Here is a 26,352-nt window from a genome sequence, read left to right as displayed (position 1 = left end):
ACCTTTAACATCTGAGGAACCTTTCTTTTTCACAAAAGGCTCTTTGTGGCTAAAGAAGGTTCTTCATATTATAAAAATGTTAGAAAGATATGGTTCTTTAAAGAACCTTTAACTGAATGGTTCTTTGTGGATCCAAAAATGGTTCTTAAATGGCATTGATGTAAAGAACTTTTTAAGCACCTTTATTTTTAAGAGTGTAGTCTAATTTTTTTAAATGTATCACTATAGTTTCAGTCATGTCTGTTCTTTTGTCAAATGCGTCAAAATGCATTTGAAGTATCGCTCCACAACCTTCAACAGGTTAGTCGCTGACAACACATTATGGAATTATTAATGCTGGCATAGTGTAAAAGTACAGAACAATATTGCAAATGAAACATATTTGTTAGGGCTGTTTGGATGTAACCCGTCCTGCATCATCTTTGTATTTGTGAAAGGTAAATCCTACAGATACATCTTCATCCTCCAACTTAATCTGTGAGCCACAGAGGCAACTCTGACTTCATACTGAGGGCTCAACGTGTCCTCAGCGGGAGAAAGACACTCAGAGAATGTGTCTCTAATACTTCTGTGCATCATAGGTGATATGACTGAATAGAAAAAGGAAAGACAGAGGGTGCAAGAGAGAGAGAAAGAGCAGTAAAACGAGTCAAAAGGAAAAAAAAAAAGAACCAGGAGACACTGTCAGAATTGAGATGAGACGAAGACGCTCCCTGTTGGGATGATTGCTTTGCCCTGAATACAAAAGGTGCTTCCCTGCAAACATTTCGTGTTGTTTGCAAGCACAGATTAAGTCCAGCCACAGACATCCACAATTCTTTAAAACATGCCCCCAGGGAGGAATTAGCATCCATCCCATGGCTTATAAACCAGAGATGGGCCGCAATGATAAAGAGCTCATCTCAAGGAGAGCGAAGGTGGGGGTGTAGAGAGGAGAGACGTACTCTAGAAGGGGTAATCAAGTAAAAGTGTGAGGATGGGTAGGATTGCAAGAACAAGTGCACTGGGGCGGGTGGGGGAGGGGTTGGGGTGATTTGTTGTTCTGGAGGGAAAAAGGGAAAAGATTCAAGCATTAATCATGAGACTACTTGAAAGAGCACTTTTCTTAGGTAGACGATGACATTTTATAATAACATTCAGGTCTGAATGACCCAGAAACATCCAAAGTAATATATTTATGTCAAAAACTTCAAATATACATAGTATAATAATATAATACCTAAAGTAGATTTCTATACTAAAGCACACATTTTTCAATGTTAAAATTCTAAGTTTGTAAAGGATGGTATATTTTTGAAGGCTAAAACGTGAAAGAAATGAGTTAGCAATTCTAATTTGATCGTCCCAAAGTCCATTTTAATCAAGTTTTTGGTTAAAGGCCTGAAATATGATAAATGGGACTACGGAACATTAAATGTCATCATGGCTTAATGATGGTGACACTGAAGATGCGTAGTTTGTTTATAGCCTACTTTATTTATTTTTTATTTCTGCTGATTGCCAAAGTTCATGTAAATTGAGTTCAATTGTGAAGATCGTCATGATGAATAAAATATGTGACAATTATAAACTTTTGTTAATCACAGAGCTTATTTATCCAATAATCCAAGAGCTGATTGAAAAATCAAGGGTAGTCAGGTCACGGGAACCAGGGTAATGATTTGGTATATTTGTTGTAATCAGTGAGGTCCACACCAACATACATTCTAAAAATGTATCCTTTTCTGTTCTGCAGAATAAGGAACGTCAGACCAATACATACTCAACAGAGAAATGCCACAAATAGTTTACTTCTGCCAAACATCCTCTTTTAAAATGGCTTTCTCCATAATTTGCTGATAAACAGTAGTCTTTCTATGGGATTACAGTAATTGGGCAACACAGAACAGAATGTACTGTAGGTATGGCAAGTAGGCTCTAAAGTATGTAAATGCATTAACTGTGCAGCTATTAAATGCATTAAGAAACCGAGCAGCATTAAAACCTATTTAGACGAGACTGGTTTTCCTTGAGGAAATCAGGTAAATTTGTGTTTTTAATAGATTTTTTGTTCTCCCTCACACAAACTCAGTAAAATTATGGAGAAAATTACCCACCTAGCTGTTCATCTTACTCCAGGGTCCTCTGAGAAATTGTATGCCATCTAGATAATTTGAGGAATGTCAGAAATTGCAGCATTTAATTTTCTTTTTATATGCTTCTCTGTATGCATTTTGACCTTAATAACTAATGCTAGCTTTATCACTCTGCTGCCTGGTGCACCTTCATTATGGAATAAAACCTTTCTGCCAACTTTCTGAGTAAAATAACAGTTGGTCCTTCTTCTGCTGGCATCCAATTTGATTTAAAAAGGAAATACAATCAATAAGAAACGTAAGACCATGTACTGCACAGAAAAACCAGTGCCAGGTCTGATGTTCTTCTTAATTAATTACTTTACTAAATTCTATATACATATAACACTATAGTTATACCCAGTCAAGTCTTTTTCATCAGCTTCAACAAATGAATACAAGAAAAACTTCTGTTAATAATTCTAATTCAAAAGGTGCATTTAAATAATTGTATATACTAACACTTTAACTTTGGCAGCCCAAAATTTTAAGAAGTTATTTTCAGAGTTTTTCTCTAAAATCTTGCAAACAGCAATAAGTTCCACAAAAGTGTGATCAAACAGATCAAAAACTTTGCAGAGTGTAAGAAAGATTGGAAAAGTTCACCAAAATAAAACATGAAAGTAAACAACTCAAGATGAGATGCTTCACAGGATAAGAACCCAAATACTGCTGGGGCTGTTTTAGGGTTTGTGTTTGCCATTCCATAAACATGCTGTGTGTTTGTGTTTTTCCTGGATGAAATCAGTAAAATTGTGTAACAATAATAACACACCCAGCTCTGAAGGCACATGGCGATATCCATAATGGCAGACAGTATTCATTAGAGATATCATATAATCTCCATATAAAACACGAATACACACACGCTCTGCCAGTCATTAACGTCTGTGCTCTTTATCAGATAATGATAATGATCCTGGGCTTCGGCTGAGCTACTGAGACCCTAACCTTGTGTTGATAATGCCCTGAATTGTGCCTCATTTCTCTATGGGCTGTTGATTGGATACCATTTGTTTCACTGGTTGCACACTTGCGTCACACAAGTCGAACCCCAAATGCATTTATCACACTCCACATGCAAACATAACCAAAGACAATACAGCCGTTTATCGATGATCACAACTTATGTGCATCTCCGCTATCACTACCTAGACACCAGAACTGTATAATAAATTATTCAAAAATTATTTTATTTTTATTTTACCAGAATCTAATTTTAAATGCTACAGTGAAGTTTAACTAGCTAACTGCATGCATCATTAGAATAAATTATTTTATAAATATTTTTTTCATTTTTTGTTTTTGTTTTTCAAAAAGTGCTTTATAGTGTCCTGTTAAATAATAATATATCAGTACATTATATCAGTGCATGGTCATACTTTTTTACTTAAATCAATTTTATAGTATTCTACAGAAAAAAATTATTTACCAAGACAACACACATTAACTGAAATTTTCTTGTCACGGTTCATGAATTCACTCTCTCTCTCGTCTATCGTGTTGTTATGTGTGTGTCTATGGGCGTGGTCACTGATCAGCGATGATCAGCAGCGCCAGCTGGTTTCAATTGTTTGTGGCCTATATAAGTTCAGTAACTGGTGTTTCATGTTGTCAGATCGTTGTTTCTCCCCGGTGTGCTCCCGTACCTGTTTCCTGTGTCCTAGTTTCTGCCTGAGTCTTCCTGTGTCGTCGTCGTTCTTGGATCATCACCTTTCTCTGGATTACCGTTCACCTTCACGAGGATTGCACACTCACCGGGATTTGAGGGATCATCACCGAGGCCAGCACCATCATCGTTGCCTACCGAAGTCCCTGTGTCACCGTGCCATCAGCCTTGTGTCCGCCCCTGTGTTACCCTGTTTACTGACTGTGATTTTCTGACTTTTTGAGCTTGGTCAATAAACACGCCTTGCGATTACATCCTGTCTCTGTGTTACGTAACAGAACGATCTGACCACCATCATAGATGTAGCAGGCGCGTCCACGTGGAACGAGTTTGCAGCCCGAAGTATCGCTAGGATGGACACTCAGGAAGAGAACATGTCGATCACAGGGAGGGCGGTCTAAGCGCTTGTGACGCAGGTGTCCGAGCTCACCCAGCAGATCCAACAGCTACGAATTTCCACTGCGCCACCCAGACCACCGAGTCCACCCTCCCCTCCAGAGCCGCAACCGCGGCAAGAACCGAGACTGCCTACACCAGAGGGTTATTCAGGTGAACCAGAATTTTGTAGAGCATTTCTTACTCGATGTTCTATGCACTTTGCTCTACAGCCTCAGACGTTCAACCAAGAGCGGTCCAAGGTGGCGTTAGTGCTAACGCTATTATCCGGGAGGGCGGCTCTCTGGGGAACGGCGGTGTGGGAGAACCAAGACCCATGCTGCGCCTCGTTCCAGGCACTCTCCGAGGAGATGAGGAAGGTTTTCGATCGGGCAGCGGCGGGTAGGGAGGCGGCCAGACTACTCGCCGATCTCCGCCAAGGTCACGGTTCGGTGTCGGAAAATTCCATCCAGTTCCGCACCCTGGCTGCAGAGTGCCGATGGAACGAGGAGGCGCAGTGGGACAGATTCCTGCATGGGTTGGCTGACCGTATCCAGAGGGAGATCTACATGCTGGACCTTCCCACTAGTCTCAATGGATTGAATTAGCACTTCGAGTGGATGCTCGCCTTAGTAAGATGGGCCGTTTCCAACAAGACCCTCCAGTTTGCGGCATGGAGACCAGACGTCCTGAAGTCCTGGATACGGTCAGTTCCTCTTACGATCCAGAGCCCATGCAGGTGGGGAGAGCCTGGCTTTCCCGGGAGGAGAGGGAACGGCAGAGATCCCAAAGACTATTCCTGTACTGGGGGGGGAGGGCCACTTCGTTCACTCGTGCCCGTTAAAAGACCAAGCCCGGTAGTAACAATGAGGCTACTATCGGGTGGGATCTCCACCGGAAAGACCTTATCCTCACCATCATCAGCTACTCTCCTTCCGGTAAGACTAAGGTGGGCAACCAACACTCATGACACCCGGGCTTTATTGGATTCAGGGGCGGAAGGTAATTTTATTGATGCTGAACTGGCTCACCACCTCCACGTTCCTATCACCCCCCTTACAGACCAGATTTCTGTCAGTGCTCTCAATGGACAACAACTTCCTAACATTACACATACTACAGAACCCATCACCCTCATCACGCCGGGTAACCACACTGAGACAATAACATTTCTACTCATGCATTCACCCCTGGCACCCATTGTACTGGGACATCCTTGGTTCACACGTCACAATCCCAGAGTTGATTGGGGGCACAGTTCCATCTCCATGTGGAGTAACGATTTTCATAAGTCTTGTCTAGTGTCTGCGTGTTCGTCTGTACCTGTGTCTGTGTTCCAGGAGGAGATGGTGAATTTGTCTAACGTGCCTAGGGAGTACCAGGACCTGAGAGAAGTGTTCAGTAAGTCTCGTGCTGCTTCTCTTCCTCCTCATCGTCCCTATGACTGTGCCAAAGATTTAGTTCCAGGTGAGTCTCCGCCTAAGGGCAAGTTATATTCACTTTCTGTTCCAGAGAGGGAGGCTATGGAGAAATATATTTCTGATTCTCTAGCATCCAAATTAATTAGACCTTCCTCATCTCCAGCGGGGGTGGGGTTCTTTTTTGTGGGGAAGAAGGATGGGTCTCTGCGACCGTGCATTGATTATCCAGGGTTGAACAACATCACGGTAAAGAATACTTATCCGTTACCGTTGATGTCTTCAGCTTTTGAACGGTTGCAGGGAGCATCCATCTTCACAAAATTGGATTTACGTAACGCTTATCATTTGGTCCACATAAGGAAGGGAGATGAATGGAAGACCGCATTTAATACCCCCAGAGGGCACTTTGAATACTTGGTCATGCCCTTTGGGCTTTCCAACTCGCCCGCGGTCTTCCAAGCACTCGTCAATGACGTGCTGAGAGATATGGTTGATCAATTCATATATGTTTACCTGGATGACATATTGATTTTCTCCTCTTCTCTCCAGGAACACGTTCAGCACGTCAGACGAGTGCTTCAGAGGTTGCTAGAGAATGGGCTTTTTGTCAAGGCGGAGAAATGTTTTTCATGCACAGTCTGTCCCCTTTTTAGGGTACATCGTCTCGTCTGAGGGAGTGCGTATGGATCATGACAAAGTTAAGGCTGTGATAGATTGGCCAAGTCCAGATTCCCGTAAGGCCCTACAGAGGTTTCTGGGATTCGCCAATTTTTATCGACGTTTTATTCGTAACTTCAGCCAACTAGTCGCTCCTCTGACCGCCTAGACCTCCCCCAGAACGACGTTCAGGTGGTCCGATACAGCGGAGGCTGTATTTGGCAAACTTAAGAGTCGCTTCGTTTCGGCTCCCATCCTCTGAGCCCCTGATTCATCATGTCAGTTCGTGTTGGAGGTCGATGCGTCAGAGGTGGGGGTAGGAGCAGTTCTTTCCCAACGTTCTTCCACAGACAATAAGATTCACCCTTGCGCGTTCTTTTCTCATCGTTTATCACCTGCCGAACGCAATTATGACCTTGGTAACAGAGAGTTGTTGGCAGTCAAGTTAGCACTGGAGGAATGGCGGCACTGGCTAGAAGGGTCAGGGGTACCTTTTATCGTTTGGACCGATCATAAGAACTTAGAATATATTAGAACTGCTAAAAGACTCAACTCTAGGCAGGCTCGGTGGGCACTTTTTTTTCGGCCGTTTTGACTCCTCTTTTGTACCGCCCGGGTTCCAAAAACATCAAACCCGATTCTGTATCTCGCATTTTTGAACATTGCAAACGCCGTCCACTCCCGAGTGTATTTTACCCGAGACATTAGTGGTCTGCACTCTCAGATGGGAGGTCGAATCAAAGGTCATGAAGGCCTTAAAAGGGGTAACGCCTCCACCAGATTGCCCACCGAACCGGTTATTTGTGCCTGAGGAGTATCGATCTGAAGTCATTGCTCCAGTATAGCTTGTCATCCGTTTTTTGGTTAAGCAACGATTCTGGTGGCCGTTAATGGCTCGTGATATCCGTAGTTTTGTTTTGGCTTGCTCTGTTTGTGCCACTGGTAAGACGTCCAACCGACCCCCTGATGGGTTACTACAACCGCTGTCAGTCCCTTCGAGACCCTGGTCCCACATTGCTCTAGATTTTGTTACCGCCCTCCCAGGGCAAGACTGTCGTTTTGACGGTCGTGGACCGGTTCTCGAAGGCGGCTCATTTTATCGCCTTGCCCAAATTACCATCAGCCAAGGAGACAGCGGTTACCGTCATAGATCACGTCTTTCGTTTACATGGCCTCCCGATGGACGTGGTCTCCGACTGGGGTCCCCAATTTGTGTCCAAATTTTGGCAAGAGTTTTGTAGATTATTAGGGGCTACGGTTAGTCTCTCTTCGGGGTTTCATCCCCAAAGCAAGGGTCAATCAGAGAGGTCCAACCAAGATCTGGAGAGAGTATTGCGACGTTTGGTTTCCAAGAATCCTTCCTCTTGGAGCCAACAACTCTCTATGGTGGAGTACGCACACAACTCGTGTGTCACCACACTTGGACTAGAGCCCGTGAGACTCTTCTCCAAGTGGGGGCGCGCGCCAAGGCCAAGGCCGATCGCCACCGGTAAAAGCCTCCCGTATACGTCGTTGGTCAAAAAGTGTGGCTTTCAACTAAGAACATTCCTCTCCGCTCCGTCTAATAAGCTTGCTCCCAAATGTATTGGCCCGTTTCCTGTCACCAAGATCATTAGTCCTCCCACGTACAGGAGAATTCACCCCGCCTTCCATGTATCTAAAATCAAGCCCGTGTTTTTTTCGCAACCATTAATTCACCTGTCCCGGTTCCTCCCCCGCCACGTCTCGTAGATGGGGAACCCAATTATTTGGTTAACCATATTCTGGACTCGAGAAGGAGGGGATGCGGATTTCAGTACCTGGTGGCCTGGGAGGGTTACGGTCCGGAGGAGAGAAGTTGGGCTCCTGCTACAGACATTCTGGATCACTCTCTGATCGATCATTACAATCGTCAGGTAAGACCGTCAGGGAACGCCAAGAGCCGTTCGTAGGGGAGGGGGTACTGTCACGGTTCATGAATTCACTCTCTCTCTCTCGTCTATCGTGTTGTTATGTGTGTGTCTATGGGCGTGGTCACTGATCAGCGATGATCAGCAGCGCCAGCTAGTTTCAATTGTTTGTGGCCTATATAAGTTCAGTAACTGGTGTTTCATGTTGTCAGATCGTTGTTTCTCCCCGGTGTGCTCCCGTACCTGCTTCCTGTGTCCTAGTTCCTGCCTGAGTCTTCCTGTGTCGTCGTCGTTCTTGGATCATCACCTTTCTCTGGATTACCATTCACCTTCACGGGGATGGCACACTCACCGGGATTCGAGGGATCATCACCGAAGCCAGCACCATAATCGTTGCCCACCGAAGTCCCTGTCACCGTGCCATCAGCCTTGTGTCCGCCCTTTTGTTACCCTGTTTACTGACTGTGATTTTCTGACTTTTTGAGCTTGGTCAATAAACACGCCTTGCGATTACATCCTGTCTCTGTGTTACGTAACATTTCCACACTCAGTATCTCAAATACTGTATTGCATTCCTAATATTTCATGCGTAGGATGTGTATGAATATAACTGTGGCGAGGGGGGCGTGGTTTAGCGGAATCTGCAACGGGAGAGAGACGGGGGGAGCAGAACGAGGCGTAAGTAGGTCAAGTGCAAATAACGAACACGTGTGTTTGATTGCAGTAATTGGCGTGGAGAGACCGGATATAAGCCGAGTCACCACAGAGAGGAGGGGAGAGAGACACGCTGGGACCTCGTTCTGCACTGGAAAAGCTACAACAGTGTTTTTGAAGTTATTGAAGTGATTGACCGTGTTTGAGCAATCGTTTGCTGTCTATGCCCAGAGGGCATCGTGATTTGTTTGTTATTGTTAAATAAACGAGCGTCCCAGCAACAAGCCGACCCCTGCCTTCCTTCCTATTAAGACTGTGTTGAACCTTGCTACAGTGGTGCCGAAACCCAGGAAGGAAGAAGAGCATCGCCGCCGGTCTTCATCAGGAACAACACCAACAAATGCTGGCGATTAAGGAGGAGCAGGACAAATGCTTTGAGGCGCTCCTTCGGGCCCAGCATGAAGACCGTGAGCTATTCCGGAGCTGGGTAGACCGGGAGGTCCGGGCCATCCCTTCGTTTAAAGACCATACATCTCCTCTGCCGCTCAACAAGATGGGGCCTCAGGATGATCCGGAGGCCTTCCTGGACCTGTTCGAAAAATCGGCAGAGGCTCGAGGGTGGCCCCCTGCGGACTGGCCCCTGCGGCTCATTCCCCTGCTGTCCGGAGAAGCGCAGGTAGCCGCTCACCAATTGGCAGTCCAAAACCTCCTGGCCTACCAGGACCTCAAGCGTGCCATCCTCCAGCGGGTCGGTCGGACTACACTACACTAAACCGTCTCATGGCCCGCTTCTTCTGGCCTGGCATTCACGAGAATGTGCGCAGGTGGTGCGCGGCTTGTCGTGAATGTCAGTTGGTGAATCCACCGGCCACCCTAAAAGCACCATTGTGCCCCCTTCCATTAATGCAGGTCCCCTTCGAACGAATTGGCATGGACCTCATCGGGCCATTTGAGCGGTCAGCATGAGGACATCGCTTTGCATTAGTTCTGGTGGACTATGCAACGCGATATCCTGAGGCATGGCCTCTCCGCTCTATTTCCGCTAAGAGTGTGGCGAGTGCACTTTTTCAATTAATCTCCCGGGTGGGGATCCCAAAGGAGATCCACACCGATCAGGGCACGGCGTTTATGTCACTTACTATTCGCGAGCTTTATGAATTATTGGGCATTAGATCGATTCGAACAAGCGTCTATCACCCACAAACAGATGGGCTGGTCGAACGATTTAATCGCACGTTAAAATCCATGATTCGTAAGTTCGTTCAGGAAGACGCCAAAAATTGGGATAGGTGGCTAGAACCCCTCTTGTTCGCTGTACGGGAGGTCCCGCAAGCCTCCACGGGGTTTTCCCCCTTCGAGCTTCTTTATGGGCGCCAGCCCCGCGGGGTCCTCGACGTCCTTAAGGAAACTTGGGAGGACGGACCTTCTACTAGTAAAAATGAAATTCAATATGTCATGGACTTGAGAACAAAACTCCACACGTTGGGGCGGCTATCCATGGAGAATTTGTTGCAGGCTCAAGACAAACAGAGTCGGTTGTACAACAGGGGGGCTAGGCTACATCAATTTGCACCGGGAGATAAAGTGCTTGTATTACTCCCTACCTCTAGTTCAAAGTTACTCGCGAAGTGGCAAGGACCCTTTGAGGTCACACCGCGGGTTGGAGATCTTAACTATGAGGTAGCTCGAACGGATAGGGGCGGGGCACATCAAATATACCACCTCAACCTGTTAAAAAAATGGTCTGAGGCGGAATCAGTGTTGCTGGCGACGGTAGTGAGTGGGGAGGAGGATCTCGGTCCAGAAGTGAGTTCAAAATCCCAATCTCTCGCTCTGGCCCCTGGAGGAGACCACCTCTCACCCTCACAGCTCACTGATATCAAGTCCATCCAAGCAGCCTTTGCTGATGTGTTCTCGCCCCTGCCTGGTCGAACGGATCTCATTCAGCACCATGTTGAGACCGAGCCGGGCGTGGTAGTTCGCAGCCGGCCGTATAGATTACCTGAACATAAAAAAAGGTGGTTCAAGGGGAGTTAGAGGCAATGCTAGAAATGGGAGTAATAGAAGAGTCCAACAGTGACTGGGCGAGCCCGATAGTCTTAGTACCTAAAACAGACGGCTCCGTGCGGTTCTGTGTGGATTATAGGAAGGTGAATGCTGTGTCAAAATTTGACGCATATCCAATGCCCGGGTGGACGAATTGCTTGATCGACTAGGCACTGCTCGCTTTTACTCGACGCTGGACTTAACTAAGTGTTATTGGCAGATCCCCTTGTCTCCCATGACCAAAGAAAAAACAGCTTTCACCACGCCGTTCGGTTTACACCAATTTGTTACTCTTCCGTTCGGGCTATTCGGGGCTCCAGCCACTTTTCAGCGTCTCATGGACAAAATTCTCCGTCCGCATGCTGCATATGCCGCCGCCTACCTGGATGACATCATCATCTACAGTGGGGATTGGCAGCGACATATGCAGCATCTGCGAGCGGTCCTGAAGATGCTGAGGAAGGCTGGGCTCACGGCTAATCCGAGGAAGTGTGCAATTGGGCGGGTGGAAGTAAGATATCTGGGTTTCCACTTGGGTCATGGACAGGTGCGTCCCCAAATTGATAAGACGGCAGCAGTTGCAACGTGTCCAAGGCCTAAGACCAAAAAGGAGGTTAGACAGTTCCTGGGGCTGGCAGGGTATTATAGAAGGTTTGTACCTAATTTTTCGGATCCTGCTAGCCCGCTGACTGATTTAACTAAAAAGGAGGCACCAGATACAGTCCAGTGGACTGAGCAGTCCCAGCAGTCTTTCACCCAGTTAAAGGCTGCTCTGTGTGGCGGACCGCTCCTGAATGCACCTAACTTTTCTCTCCCCTTTATCTTGCAGACAGACGCGTCGAACAGAGGGTTGGCCGCAGTCCTGTCCCAGGAGGTGGAGGGGGAAGAACGGCCGGTGCTGTACATCAGTCGGAAGCTCTCTAAGAGAGAGACGATGTACAGCACCATAGAAAAAGAATGTCTGGCAATCAGATGGGCTGTTCTTACCCTCCGTTATTACCTCCTGGGGCGGGAGTTCACCCTCTGTTCGGACCACGCTCCCCTGCAGTGGCTCCACCGCATGAAAGATACTAACGCGCGGATCACCCGGTGGTATCTCGCTTTACAACCTTTTAAATTTCAGGTGATCCACAGGCCGGGTGTACAGATGGCTGTGGCTGACTTCCTCTCCAGGAGGGGGGGGGGGGGAGGCTGCAGGCCGGACGGCTCCCCGGCCTGAGTCGGGCGGTGGGGGTATGTGGCGAGGGGGGCGTGGTTTAGCGGAATCTGCAACGGGAGAGAGACGGGGGGAGCAGAGCGAGGCGTAAGTAGGTCAAGTGCAAATAACGAACACGTGTGTTTGATTGCAGTAATTGGCGTGGAGAGACCGGATATAAGCCGAGTCACAGCAGAGAGGAGGGGAGAGAGACACGCTGGGACCTCGTTCTGCACTGGAAAAGCTACAACAGTGTTTTTGAAGTTATTGAAGTGATTGACCGTGTTTGAGCAATCGTTTGCTGTCTATGCCCAGAGGGCATCGTGATTTGTTTGTTATTGTTAAATAAACGAGCGTCCCAGCAACAAGACGACCCCTGCCTTCTTCCTTCCTATTAAGACTGTGTTGAACCTTGCTACAATAACAAAGCAGTATTATTATAATTAACTACAACTAAAACCATAAAATATGTGAACATTTATTTACTTGAAATAAATGTTATCTGAAATAAAATAAAATATGAACATTATTGTACTAAAATAACTAAAACTAAAAAAAATATATTAAAACAACTAAAATCTATGAAAATTTTTTTTTTAATTAAAGCAGAAAATACAACAACAAAATCTGATTCAAAATATCAACAAAAACTATAATTGTACATCAGTGATACTAAAATAACTTCTCACATTTAATTATACTATATTTAAATTGTACATTTTTATTAGCGGTTACGCACATTATGGTATTTTGTTACATTTTATGTTTCTAATAGTTGTTTCCTTGCATTTTTAATGTCATGTGTGTTTATTACTGTGCGTGTTCATTAGCAATACTTTATAAAAGGCCAGTTGGAAAGAACTTTAAGATGTCCTGTAAAAAAATCCACCTGTATTATTTTCAGCTGCCAGTTTCAAGTTCACCAGGAGAATGAGGCACATTTATTGCAATTAACCCTGAAAACTCTGTTCAATTTAAAAGTAATTAATGCAATATGATTAGAATTGGTAACAAAGCCCATTGTCCCTCTATAGGGTTCATTATTGTATGCAATTCACCACTCAGACCTCTCTTTAAACCCCTGACCTCCATAATAACTCTAAAGAAATGGCATTCATATCTATAATAGCTGCCTGGCAGATATCAGAAGAAGTCATTAAAGCGCCCAGATCAAGGAGATCCTGTCACAAACGTTCTCCATTCATCTCCCACAATCTTGCTTATCCCTCAGCAACAAGACTGATCCTAAATTACTATGGACTCCCAATGGGGATCTGCATATGCATAAAAATGAATGATAATACTCTATCTGTACTATAGAGCCTAGGACGTCTCACACAATGGGCTGTCAAGTGTGTTTGGGACCAAACTATTGTGCAGTATTTCAATCTGTCATGTCAGGAGCTGATGAGAGCTGTCAACGGCATCCGTCATACTTGTGAAGCCGTGCCATTAGTCAGTGTTGAAATGAGGGTAAAACTGTCAAATTCTTCCGGGAATACCACTTTAGTATAAGCTGCAGTAGAGTGTCGGCTGGTTCTGGAATTGTTGTGAACTGAGTCCAGTGGGGAAACTAAAGGATATATTAGTGATTTTATTAAACCTGCACTGCTTTGTGTCCTCATGTTTATATATCAATATGACTAGTTTATGTTCTTTCCTTTGCATTTACTTCATTAACTTCATTAACATTCACTGAACCATTAAATAGTGCAAAAGGTTCTTTATAGTGGAAAATTGTTCTTTAGATTATTTTTAGAACTGTTGCTTTTCTCTCAGTGTTATCTAAGGTTCTTTCATGGCATCACTGCAAAACCCCTTTTTTTTTTACTTTTTTTTTTTTTTTTTGAGAGTTATGAACACATTTTTTAAGTCAAATGAGGGTGTTTTAAAGCTATTCCTCATTTGCTTTTTGCTTTCAACTTAAAAAAAAGCTCATTTGGAGCGACTTCATAAGAATGATTTGACTTGGTGGAGCAATAATAAATTACTCCATGCGGTTCCTGCAATATGTTGTGACTCTCCAGGGAAATGTTATCGGCATACAAATTTATCAAAGCCAGATTATATCGAAAACACAAATAACAGCTTGATCGTTTTTTTCTGAGGCTGAACGACAAACTCATCAATCACTGCTAAATAGCTGCATAATGCCCTGGGCTTCTACACCATTATGGGGCAAAAATCATTAATATCCAATTAATCTGCTGCTTTCCCTTCTACATTTTTCACCAGGAGAATAGCCAGAGGAAGAGCAATCCATCTGTTATGTATGTACACCTTACTGCATAGTGTAGCAGTTTATGGTTTGCAAAATGCCTTTTGAGACTCAACTGGCAAACATCATCCCCTCGAGCTGACGGATCAGAGAAAATAAGAGGTTAAACATGAAAACCATAAAATTATCATCCTGTACTGTCAAGTGTTTCCAACATCCCCGTTTCCTGTTATGTACTGAAACATCCAGAAGCAATTTCCTGACCTAGAATACTCAAATGGCCCATCCATGATATTACATTCATGATGAAATTCTAGTCTAAACATATATTGTCTGTAGTGGTGCCCACCAGGTGTTACCAAGAGCACTTCTGTCCGACATAAAAGGACCTGCGGTGTCTCTATGGAGGAAATGAGTGTTCAGCGGAGACCAATCCAGCATAATCATGAAGGACTACTTGGTATGGCCTCAACTGAAATGACTAAATAATTAAGAAGATACTCTCAGGAAAATCTGAGTGGTGCTTGCCCGTCCAAAACTCATTGTTAGAAACAGAATATCACAAAAATTGTTTGCAGATAAATCTGTGGTTCAGTCCCATGAGATCAATAGAATAAAATCCAAGAAACATTGGAAGCAGTTGGAAGATGCCATATTTCTAGAAGAGACAGTTTGTCTTGCAGTCCTGTGAGGTAATTGTAGCCAATGGAATTTCAACATTGAGATGCTATGCAATGATATTACTAATTTGTTCAAGCAAAGCCACAGGAGCTATTTTTCTTGTCTGAATAAAAAAAAAAAAAAAAAGATATATGATGCATATAATCTATATGTTAAAATAGTGCCTATCAGCCAATATCTAATAAACAGTATTTCAAATATTAACCGACACTGATGAAAAAAAATGCTACTTTAATGGCGCAAGAAACAAAAAATATTGTAAATACTGACATAAATGAAAATATTAACCAATATCATCAAACATAACAAAAAATAAACTCCACAGAAAAAAAGAAACCGATACCAATACATTGTGTATCCCTAAAATGTATGCTTTTCAAAGAAAATGCATTTGCCATTTTTATGAAATATCCCAAAATTCTTTTGAAAATATGTTCTCATCTCAGCTTTATTTCATTTCAAAGGTGTGTTTCTCTTTAAGGCACAGTCACAAAAACAAATAAAAACAATAAATAAACTGCCTACTGTTTAATTAATCAGGTCAGAGAGAGGGTCGAAACTTTACAAACATTGTAAGTGTAGTGGGAGAAACATTTAAAATAGTAATGGAGCCCATTTTACTCTAAGGGTTAAAGGGTTATCCATATACAAATGTAACAGCAATAACCATTGCTAAAAACTTAACAAGTGTTGATACTGTATACAAATACGTTTAACATTAATTAAGCAGCAACTAGGCCATCATAAAACTCAAATCTGTTCTGAAAAACAAGCTTTTGGGAAAAACTAAATTTTAGCACCTAATGGAAATTAGGTAGCAGGCGAATCTGAACTGGCAGATAGTGATGTAGGGGAATGACTTTCATAACCCTGCCTTCTCAATACCCTCTAAAATTGTGGTCGTAAGGTGTACATATCAGCATGCATTCAGAGCTCCCCTACTGGTTATGTCCACAGGTTATGTGTTTTCAGAGTGAGCAGAGAGGATGTTTTCAGCACAGAGCTGAGAGCGTGCAAATCCGCCATCACTAGAGACATCAGCCCAGCTTGCTGAGCTGAGGGAAGACCACTGGGATCTCTCTCTCTCTCTCGCTTTCTCTCACTCAACTTCTCTTCCCTCTCCACATTTGAGAGAAGAACTGACACTCATCTCGTCCCACACTGGGAGGATTCAAAGGAGCAGTCATCCAGCAAATGAAATGCAGAGAGAGCTCAGCGGAGAGCAGGGGGACCATTCCTATCACCATCCACCTTTCGGAAACTGTTAATTGCAGAGGCAGTGGTAAAAACGTATTCAAACTGTGACGACAAAATTAAATGATCCCTATACATCTAATTTTTGACTGTACTATGTCAACATTACTTGACTACAGCTAGGGAAAACGCTTGTGCTGAGTTAAACAAGAATTAATTGTGATCATCGGAGTTTTTGTAACACACAATTCAGTAAAGAAGTGCAAAGGCATGAATTTGGCCTGTCACAATATCAGGTTTTAACACCAAATTTACTGTGACCGAAATGCAATGCAATTGCGAAAGCCATGAACAATTTAAATTGATTAATTGATTAATTAACTGTGCTATCAGTCAAATTCCTCTGACTTTGCATTTTCACAATAAAATAATCAAACTCAAAAGATAGTGGAGGTGGAGAGACAGTTTGTCTCCAACATTGATGGGCTTTTTCAAATCAACTTTTAGTTTCAGTTTTGATTTTGGCTTCCAATGAAAAACAACAATAGAGATAAAAAATGATTATAATTAATCGGCATTAATCAAACATCAAATCACTCACTGATCTTAACTGAATGAGTTTTGTAATACAGAATAGACCCCAACCGATATGTTTTTTTTTTTGGGGGGGGGGGGGCATACCGATATTAAGAAGTAAAAAAAGGCAGACACCGATATATCTGCCAATATTCTTGGTGCATATTATAGTACACATATTATAGTACAGTACCAGTCAAAACTTGGACACACATTTGACTGGTACTATATATAGACTGTAGTGAAAATATATATATATATATATATATATATATATATATATATATATATATAAACATATGAAATAATTATATATATATATATAAACACACATTAATATATTTTTTTGCACTGATCGCTCAAATTTGGTGATCAAATGCTTTTAATGGCGTGACAGAGATATGTAATGGAGGCAGGGCATTTAACAATTTCACAATAAACTTTACTATGCAAAATGGGTGTGATATAAGTCCGTTTCATCCAGGTCGCCAGTAGCAAACAACGGAGCACGCTCTGCTAGACAAACAAAGTAATTACACCATTTCAAGCATTTTATCTGCATTGTATGTTGTGTAAAAAAAAAAGTTAATATCGAAAATAAGCATATTGGCGGCATATTCACCGATACAATATATCGGTGGCAGGTTCGTATCGCCAATAATATCGGTTTAATTCATACACTGAAGACTATTCTGTATTTTATTTTACATTTGATTGTGTTCCTGATGAAGAAAACTGTAAAGTGATATACTGGCATAGATCGCATGGGGTTAAACTGGATTGCAGATAAATGAATGGGGCCACATACATTGTGCAAACGTGGTACAAGTGAATAGTACATTTTCCTCACATACATCACATACATAGTCATACACAATCACATACTAGAGGATAAAATGTGGAAATCCTTGGAATCCCACATAAATGCTACAGTTCTGAAGTATCTCTAAGTCACCTTTCTCAAATCATATGATCTAGTCAGTCCTCTCAATTACCCAATCCTCAAAATGCATATAGATCCAAACCTGTGTGCAATTAATGTGCTGTGTAATGAGAAATTGTAAGAGCTATGGACTATGAAATAGATTTCTTACATTCTTAAAGGAATAGTTCAATGAAAAATGAACATTCTGTCATTATTAACTCACCCTCCTGTAATTCTAGTACAAAATAAAATATATTACACTATATGACAGTTCTTACACCGTGTTCCAAATCATTATGTAAGTGACATATAATTATGACTTTGGTACAATAAATATTCAGATTTTTGTTTGTGTTTTTTTTCCACATCATTTCAGGTAACTGGTATCAATCTCAGACTGGTTTGGTCAATAGTTTGCCAGGTCTTCTTAGGTAAATGGAAACCGTACTTAAAGTGGTTGTTCCACATTATTAAGCAAGTCACAGTTCTCATGAAATATAGTGAGGAAGAAAGATCTTTCTGAAGATTAAAAATATGAAACAATGCAATGTCTTGCAAAAGGCATCAAAACAAACAATATTTTGCTAAAATTAAAGAGAGATTATTGAACCATCAAAAGATTTGTGAGTGACTTAGACGCACATAAGATCTTGGTCAGATGAAGCTTTAAGTAAAGTTTCTGTGAAACAAATGAACTGTATTGTAACTAGCTGTAAAAAAGCAACTGCTGAGCATCAGACAGATGTCAGGTGACAGGTCAAGATCCTCTCCATGCAGACTGGCAGTTGTGTGCAAAGCTGCGGTTTAGTCACTGCTAACCAAACCTCACAAAGAGAAACCTGCACAGTGGCCGTGCAAACACATTGCGTCTTGTTTTTAAATAATTTTATTCACTTATGAATGCTTCAGTACAATGGATGGTCCATATAAATGTATTTCTGATATGCCCATGCTATTTAAATGAGATTGCAATATCAGCAAGGAGACGGTGGGTGATGATTTGGGTTGGACTATTGGGAAGTGAGATGTAAGGTCATTTTAGTGTGTAAAAATGACTTCTGCAAGATATGTGGAGTTCATAACTGACCGTTTTCTGCTGTGGTATAAAATGAAGAATAGTGTTCTCGGAAATAAAAGGATTTTCATGCAGGATAACACACTATCCCATGTTGCATAAATAAATAAAGAACAATACATAATAATAATAAATAATGATAAAGCTGCTAAACGGTTTGAAAATGTGTTTCTACAGCCACTGTGCAGGTTTCTCTTTGTGAGGTTTGGTTAGCAGTGACTGAAACGCAGTTTTAAACACAACTGCCAGTCTGCATGGAGAGGATCTGGAGATTCCAGTAGCTTCAAACACCTGTCTGCTGCTGCTCAGCAGTGGCTTTTTTATAGCTAGCATTACAATAAAGTTAATTTGTTTGACAGAATTTGTCTTTAATAAATCTTCATCTTACCAAGATCTTATGTGCATCTAAGTCACTCACAAATCTTTTGACAGTTCAATAATCTCTTTTAGCAAAATTTGCCTATTGCAAGACATTGCATTGTTTCATACTTTTCATCTTCAGAAAGATCTTTCTTCCTCACCATATTTCATGAGAACTGTGACTTACTTAATAATGTGGAACAACCTCTTTAAGTAGGGTTTCCATTTACCTAAGAAGACCTGGCAAACCAGTCTGAGAGTGAAATGATGTTAAAAACAACACAAACAAAATCGGACTCTTTATTGTACCAAAATCCTAGTGATATGTCACTTGCCTAATAGAAAAGACAAAACATTTCAAAAAATTATATTTAATTTAAAATTACATTTGCTCAATTGGTTTATTATATTTCAAGGTTTAACATGTTTTACTGTACTTCATGTTTTGAAGCTCAAATACACAAAAAGATGAATGTGGCAAAGATAAGATGATGTGAAGTATTTTTATTTCTTTTAATTCAGAATAAATGTTTGTTATTTGAGAAGACTCCAAATATAGTGCACTACATGAATAGATAACTTTATTGTCCTTTTCTGGGTTTCACAGCCCTGTTCATCATTTAATTTCATTGTATGGAACAGAGCAGAGTGAACATTTGTTTTGATGTTCCACTGAAGAAAGTCATATGAGACTGAAATTAAATGAATGTGAGAAGATGACAGCAGAGTTCTTATCTCTTTAAGGCCTGTGAAACACTATAATGCCCTGGCATACATCTCTTAGCATTTCAAAGAATCCAGCTGTGTTTAAAAGCATTTTAAATAGTATTTCATAATTCTATTTGCGTCCGTGTGCGGTTCTTCCAAACTGAGCCCTTCCAGTATCTTCAAACCACATTAGCAGGCTGTACGTTTTCTAGCATGCTCTTGAGAATTGTTTCCTTTGAACTGGCAAGTCTGAATTTGGGGCAGTATAATACGCATTCTTTCTATACTGTCAGCCAGACATCACGGATGTAATAATGGACTTTATAATCCACCCACATAATCTGATGGAAAGCAAAACAATAACCAGCACTTGGTCTCTATTTTAAAGATTAAACTCCTGCCCATTTTAAAGTCTTAAAGCAGCATTAATGCACGTGACCCCGCCATCAGTTATACCACCAACTGCTATTAAGATTCATGGGCTTTGCTCTAATCTTTGACCTTTCTGTCCTGAAAAAAAATTGCAAATGTTGAAATTATACGTTGCTTTCCCACTGCCATCCAATGATCTGATGCAGAAACCCAAATTCAGAGCTGAAAGAAACATACCTCCCAGACATCTTTACGAGACTCAGACAGTTTAATATTACTTGAAAAGGCATGCACTGAATTCTGATCCTCTTCACTTGAGTCATACAGTCAGAAACAAAAGCTGCAACGGCATTCATTAAACCAGTAATATTAGAATCTAGTCTAATGTATTTATCAAAAAAATTTATAAATAAATAAAAAAGAGAGAGGGAGAGACATACTGTATTTCTCAAAGGCGTTAAGACTCTCAAAAATCATTAAAGACTACAAAACATCTGATGTCTGCGTTGGTTCTTGTTATTGCAAATTATTCCATAAAGACAGAAACAATTATCATCCCAACAACCCAACATAGCAACATGCTTAATGCATTATCAAGGTCAAAGTTTCGAACCTTTGCTTTTGACTAAATAAAATAAAATCATTCAGAAATGCTCAGTCCATATTTAGGTTCTTGCCTACACTGTTTACATATGAAACAATGAATATTAAATGAAATAATTATAATTCATATTTTAAAACAACTGCATTATGAAATGAAATCATTCAAGAAATGTCTCCAGCCATCAGTTACCTCCCAAAAACCCTGAACGTCAGAAGACCAACCCATGGAGAGCCATCAATGCAACTGGGCTATCGATCACAGAGTCATTTGGCTTTGTCAACAGCTCTTCTGTGACTTAAAGTGCACAGAGCCTACCATTACAGTACATTTTCTATCAGTCCTCATGTGAACAACAATGGCAGTCACTAGCAGTGGCATCAGACAAGTAGTGTCAGATCTCATTGTAGAAAAATTGCTTTGGGTTTATCAATAACAGATAGAAGAGGGCAGAGAGGGATCTTACTCCAGTTGAAGCTGATATTGCTAAAGGCAGGTGAGTATCGAACGGTCCGTCTGCCTGAGCCAGGGGTAAATAGTGATTAATGGGCAATGGAGGAAGGTTTTGCAAGGAACTGTGTGAGTGCATGCAATCTGACTCTTCTCTTTAACCCTGCTCGGCTCAAGCTCATGCAACTCTGTCGATTTCAACAAGAGAAGTGAATTCTAAAGTGAAATGGAAATTTCTTTTTTAAAATTGCTCCGGCTAACCAAAGATGAGATAAGAGAACACCAGCAATGATTTTATCATTTTCCAAACTAATCTGGTTTATTGATTAGCCATGTCAGCAGCTGAACAAGCTTTAAATCTGTCAGAATGGCTCAGGCAGTATTGAATGAACTGGATCCAAGTTTGAAAATAAGCTAGGAGAAATATGTCTGCAGTTGTTACACATTTTAAATGCCACAGTTCAATTTTTAACCACAAGACCTCCATTGTTCAAAAATACATTGAAGTACTTTCTACTGTATTGTACTATAGGCCAAGACAAAACTAGTTTCATCGAAAACTACAGCAAGTCTGAAAAGCACACTGCTATACAAAATGCTACCTTAAATAATAATGTTGAATTATATTTCAAATATAATAGGTGCAGGGGTGGAGAATTTCTCTAAAATCTATTGAACATGTTCACCTTTAAAGCAGATGGAAACATTCTGTGACAACATTTCCAAATATTTATAGAATATTTCTCAATCTTATTTTTTTGCGATATATTAAGATTTTACAATTTCGTGGCAACTGTGAAAAAGATCAGAAAATGACTGTGACGTTGCAAAGTGATTAGCTGTCTTCACCGCAGTAATCTCTTGAACATAAACAGATTAATATTATATAATTTTTTTAAATCTGAAATTATGTCACCAATCTTGCTTTTTGTTTGCTGAGAGCTAATATCTGTTCAGACCATTTCCCCTATTATATTAAGACAGTTAGGCACAAAATTGCTACAGTACATAAAGTGTAGATCGTAATTTATGATCAAGCTTAAAGGTCAATCATAATGCTTTTTCTCTATGTAATAATGGAACTGACTAAAACTATTATGGGCTAGGAGAAAATTAAATAAAATTAAAATTAAATATTGATATATATATTAGGTCCATTTATTTTTGCACACTGACACAATTTGTATAATTTTGGATCTGTATGCCATCAGAACAGGATTAAAAAATAAAACTATCAAGAAATCAAAATAACATCGAAATGCAGACTTTGCAATATTTATATTATTTTTATTATTATTAAAATAACACTGTTAGAGCTGTTAAAGTTTTAGCTAATACAGCTTAAACCAGCTAATAACCACCTTGGGGTAATGAGAAACTTGCTTTTTTGTTTCAAGACACAATTGGCTTTTCCAGAAGGACGTAGAAACGTGCATCGCTCTATTGGTTATGGACAATTAACTTCACTTGAATACAAAAAGTAGGCGCGTTTACCTTGTGCTCAATGATGCTGCTGTATCCCTGCAGTGCTGGAGGCGCGCGGGGCGCACTGGTGGGCTCCACTTTCTCACCTGACGCGCCCTTAGACGGGCTGGATGCTGTAGTATTATTATTGTAGCTGACGCTGTACACGAACAACAGACTGGTGCACATGGTGATCGCGAGAAACACGGCTACTCCATGACGCTGGAAAACACGAGGGCAAAAGTTCAAATCCACACAAAGCGCAAGGTCATAAATCATCAACTCATGCCCGCAACGCAGTCAGTTATAGGATACAAATCACATTTCCATTCTCAAATATTAATTAGTTTGGGACTGCAATTATAAGAACTTGCAGGTTGTTACTAAATGCTGATGCCTAAAACTAATGCAGCAGATCATGCAAAAAAAAAAGGAAAAATGTTTTGCATCAGCAACATTAAACTAACTACTATAATTAGGCTATATATGGTGGTCTTAACAACAACAACAACAACAACAACAAAGCGCAAAAAAGCTACCTTATTTAAAACGATGTTTTGTATTTACTAGTTTCATACTTAAATAAGAAAACTGCTATGCAATAATACACCATATTCGTATTAATTTTTAAAAGAAAATCACAAAAACCATGTTCTTTTCTCAAAATTTCCTGTCCCCCAAAATTAATTTACGACAAGTCATTATTCAGGAAAAGCAGATTAGTTTGCATTATTATTATTATTGTCTTTAATCTTATTTCATTCAGCATGTGAAAGCAACAGAGAGCCGCAGTACTTCAGCAACAATGCTGCACAGGAGAGATGAGACATTCAAACAGTTTTTACTACACTTACCATCGGTGTCTTCATCCTGAAGCCAGCTGGAATATTCCAGGGAATGTGCGCATGAAGATCCACTTTTCCTCTCGATTTGTTGCTACTTCATCAGATTATGTCGTCATTAAATTGCCGCGCTCCGCTCGAGCTGGGAGATGGCAGTGTGTGTGTCGAGCGCGCGGACTGAACCCATTCTTGAGAACGGCGAGCAGAGAGCGAATGTGATAACGCCCGGTCCTAAAGAGCATTGGGTTTGACTGAGTGTGAACTCTAATTCAGCGATCAGAACAAATTGCACACTTCTAAATAGTCATTGCGCTGACATGGATATACAATAGGCATCTGAAGTAAGGGGCTAATATATATCTGAGTAGGGCTTTATTTTTTCTTTTTTTTTCTTGCGTACAAATACAATGGGCGTACAAGTGTAAAGGAATATTACAGGTTCAGTACAAGTCAAAGCTCAATCTACAGCTTATGCATATTGCACACATACACAAATGTTAAGCGTTGAAACAGACAGTAAATTCTCCAGTATAATTATGATGCTTTAATATCTAAATTCTCTTGTTAACTAAAATACTTTTTAATGACATACCTGCAATTTTGAATGTAATACTTGTCTTTTTCATATGCTGCACAATTATATATATATGTGTGTGTGTGTGTGTGTGTGTGTGTGTGTGTGTGTGTGTGTGATTTACCTTGTGTAAGGTTTTCTTAAATATTTACCCTCATATTTAATTATATATTTGTTTTAACTTAACAGAAATATTAAATATTTAAGCCTATCTTGATTTAACTTCAGAGCAGTTGATAAGTTTGGCCATTAAAAGAGCAGACTTATAACTCTTATGCGGTTAATGGTTTATTTCTGCTTCCCTATCCCCCTTTTTCATTTATTGTTGAGATGTCAAGCAAATATTATTATATATTTTTTTATTATAATTAATCACATGATGTACTAAATAATTAATTGGCAAATTAATTACACATCAGTATTGTCTGAGAAATTACCCCTCAAAAGATTAAAGTACTTACTGTGTTTTTATGTGAGAAACACATTAAAAAAAAAAAAAAAAAAAAAAAACTAGTTTTTTTTTTTTAGGTTGCGGAAAGTCACTGTTGTCATAAATCCCAGCAGAGGAACATAGAACGAGGAGTCACTGGAGTAACACAAACAATAGTCTTTAATAATTCACAGGAAACAGAGAACAAGGAGGACATTCAACAAATATAACCAACAAACGCAAACTGAAAGGACTGGGGCTTATGAACACAGTATAATTGGGAATACACATGGGGTGGAAAAACACAATGAAATGAGTCCAAGGGTGTGAAATTTCTCCCCCCTTCCAGTGGGTGTGACCTCGCACCGTATAACAATATAGTGGGGGGGACTGGGTGGGATTCTCAGGGAAAGGCCGGCAGGCAGAGCCTACAGAGGAGACAATAGAGGGAGGAGCCAGGGAAGAGACAGGAGAAGCTTGGAGCAGAAGGAGTCCAGCTGGACACAGGCCACAGCTATGATGTCAACCCACAGTGGAGCCAAAGGATGGAGGAGCCACAGAGGATGAATGGCCGCCGAATCCAGGGGGGCGACCAACGGTGGCGGAGCAGGTGGTGGAGGAGCCTGAGGTGGAGCCAGGGCGACAGAGAGGATATGGAGGCCCTAGGCAGAGCCAATGGTGACGGTGACTGATGCAGAGATGAGGACCCAGTGGAGCCAGAGTGACAGAGGACTGAGGTGGATCCAAGGGGATGAAGGAGTCGGACGGAACTGGAAGGACGGAGGGATGATGCAAACCCAGAAGGATTTAGTCCTGAGGAGCAGGTTGGTCGATGCCAGGCCAAGGTGGAGCCAGAGGGATGGGGTAGCCAGGCGGAGCTTGTGCAGGAAGCAGGTGCTAAAAGTGGAGGGCACTGGAGGACACATTCTAGGAGCAGGCACTGGAGAATCGGAAGCCACCTCAGTGCTGGATGAGGGAACCATGTATGAAGGAGGGCTGGACAGGACCAGCAGAGATAATGGAGAGAGGAGAGTGGGCAGTTCGATCTCCAGATCAGATTCCCAGTCAATGAGTTCCTCCTCTTTATTTTGGCCCTTTTGCCAAACCATACTCAGTTCACCTTCATTCGCGGTGCAGGGGTGGAGCTCCTCTATGCATTCAAACCATCCATAGCTTTCTCCCTCATGGCAGGCAGTGTTGCCAGCTCACAGACCTGGACTGACGTCACGGCCTCTGGCTCCACAGCGATTCTCAGCTCTGTCACTCTCTCTAGTGATGGCTTGTTGGTCGCGGAGGGCTCTAGCTCTCCATCAGCAAGGATTTAGAACTTTTCTATAAGTAAATAATGCATTATAATGATTCTTCTCTTCAACAGGCAACTTGGATTGTATTTACTTTTCATTCATTTTCCTCCAGTCAGTGTAAAAGTGTTACAGATCATAATACTTGTGTTTGTCACGATTCATGGGTTCACTGAATCTCCTCTGGCTCCTGTCATTCTGGCCCATCCCTGGCTAGTGCATCACAATCCTAGGGTGGACTGGAAACAGAATTCCATCTTGGCATGTAGGGGACTATGTATAGAACTATACTCACATGGTCCAGTGCAGCTGAAACTGCATTTGCCAACCTCAAGAGTTGCTTTGTTTCAACTCCTAGACTCATAGCCCCTGATCATACACGTCAGTTTGTGGTGAGTCAAAGGTAGGGGTAGGCGCGGTTCACTCCCACCACTCTACCTTGGACGACAAGATGCACCCTTCCACATTTTTTCTCATTGTTTGTCGTCCGCTGAATGTAATTATGACATTGGTAACAGAGAGTTGCTGGCAGTCAAGTTAGCTTTGGAGAAATGGCATCAA

General features: G+C 41.5%; 1 protein-coding gene across 1 annotated transcript in view; it reads right to left on the bottom strand.

Moving 5' to 3' along the window:
• The window catches only part of st6galnac5a (ST6 (alpha-N-acetyl-neuraminyl-2,3-beta-galactosyl-1,3)-N-acetylgalactosaminide alpha-2,6-sialyltransferase 5a), a 47,187-nt gene extending 23,397 nt beyond the window's left edge, over positions 1-23,790 (bottom strand). The window contains exons 1-2 of the mRNA XM_026206818.1: positions 23,499-23,790; positions 22,675-22,866 (exon numbers count right to left, since the gene is read on the bottom strand). Of these exons, the coding sequence (XP_026062603.1) occupies positions 22,675-22,866; positions 23,499-23,513 (207 nt within the window). The 5' untranslated portion in view covers positions 23,514-23,790. The remainder of the gene's footprint in view (positions 1-22,674; positions 22,867-23,498) is intronic.
• Between the last annotated feature and the right edge of the window lie 2,562 nt (positions 23,791-26,352).

This window comes from Carassius auratus, chromosome 27, assembly GCF_003368295.1.
Source record: "Carassius auratus strain Wakin chromosome 27, ASM336829v1, whole genome shotgun sequence".
Classification (NCBI taxonomy): domain Eukaryota; kingdom Metazoa; phylum Chordata; class Actinopteri; order Cypriniformes; family Cyprinidae; genus Carassius; species Carassius auratus.
This window is presented reverse-complemented; position numbering and strand designations above follow the sequence as displayed.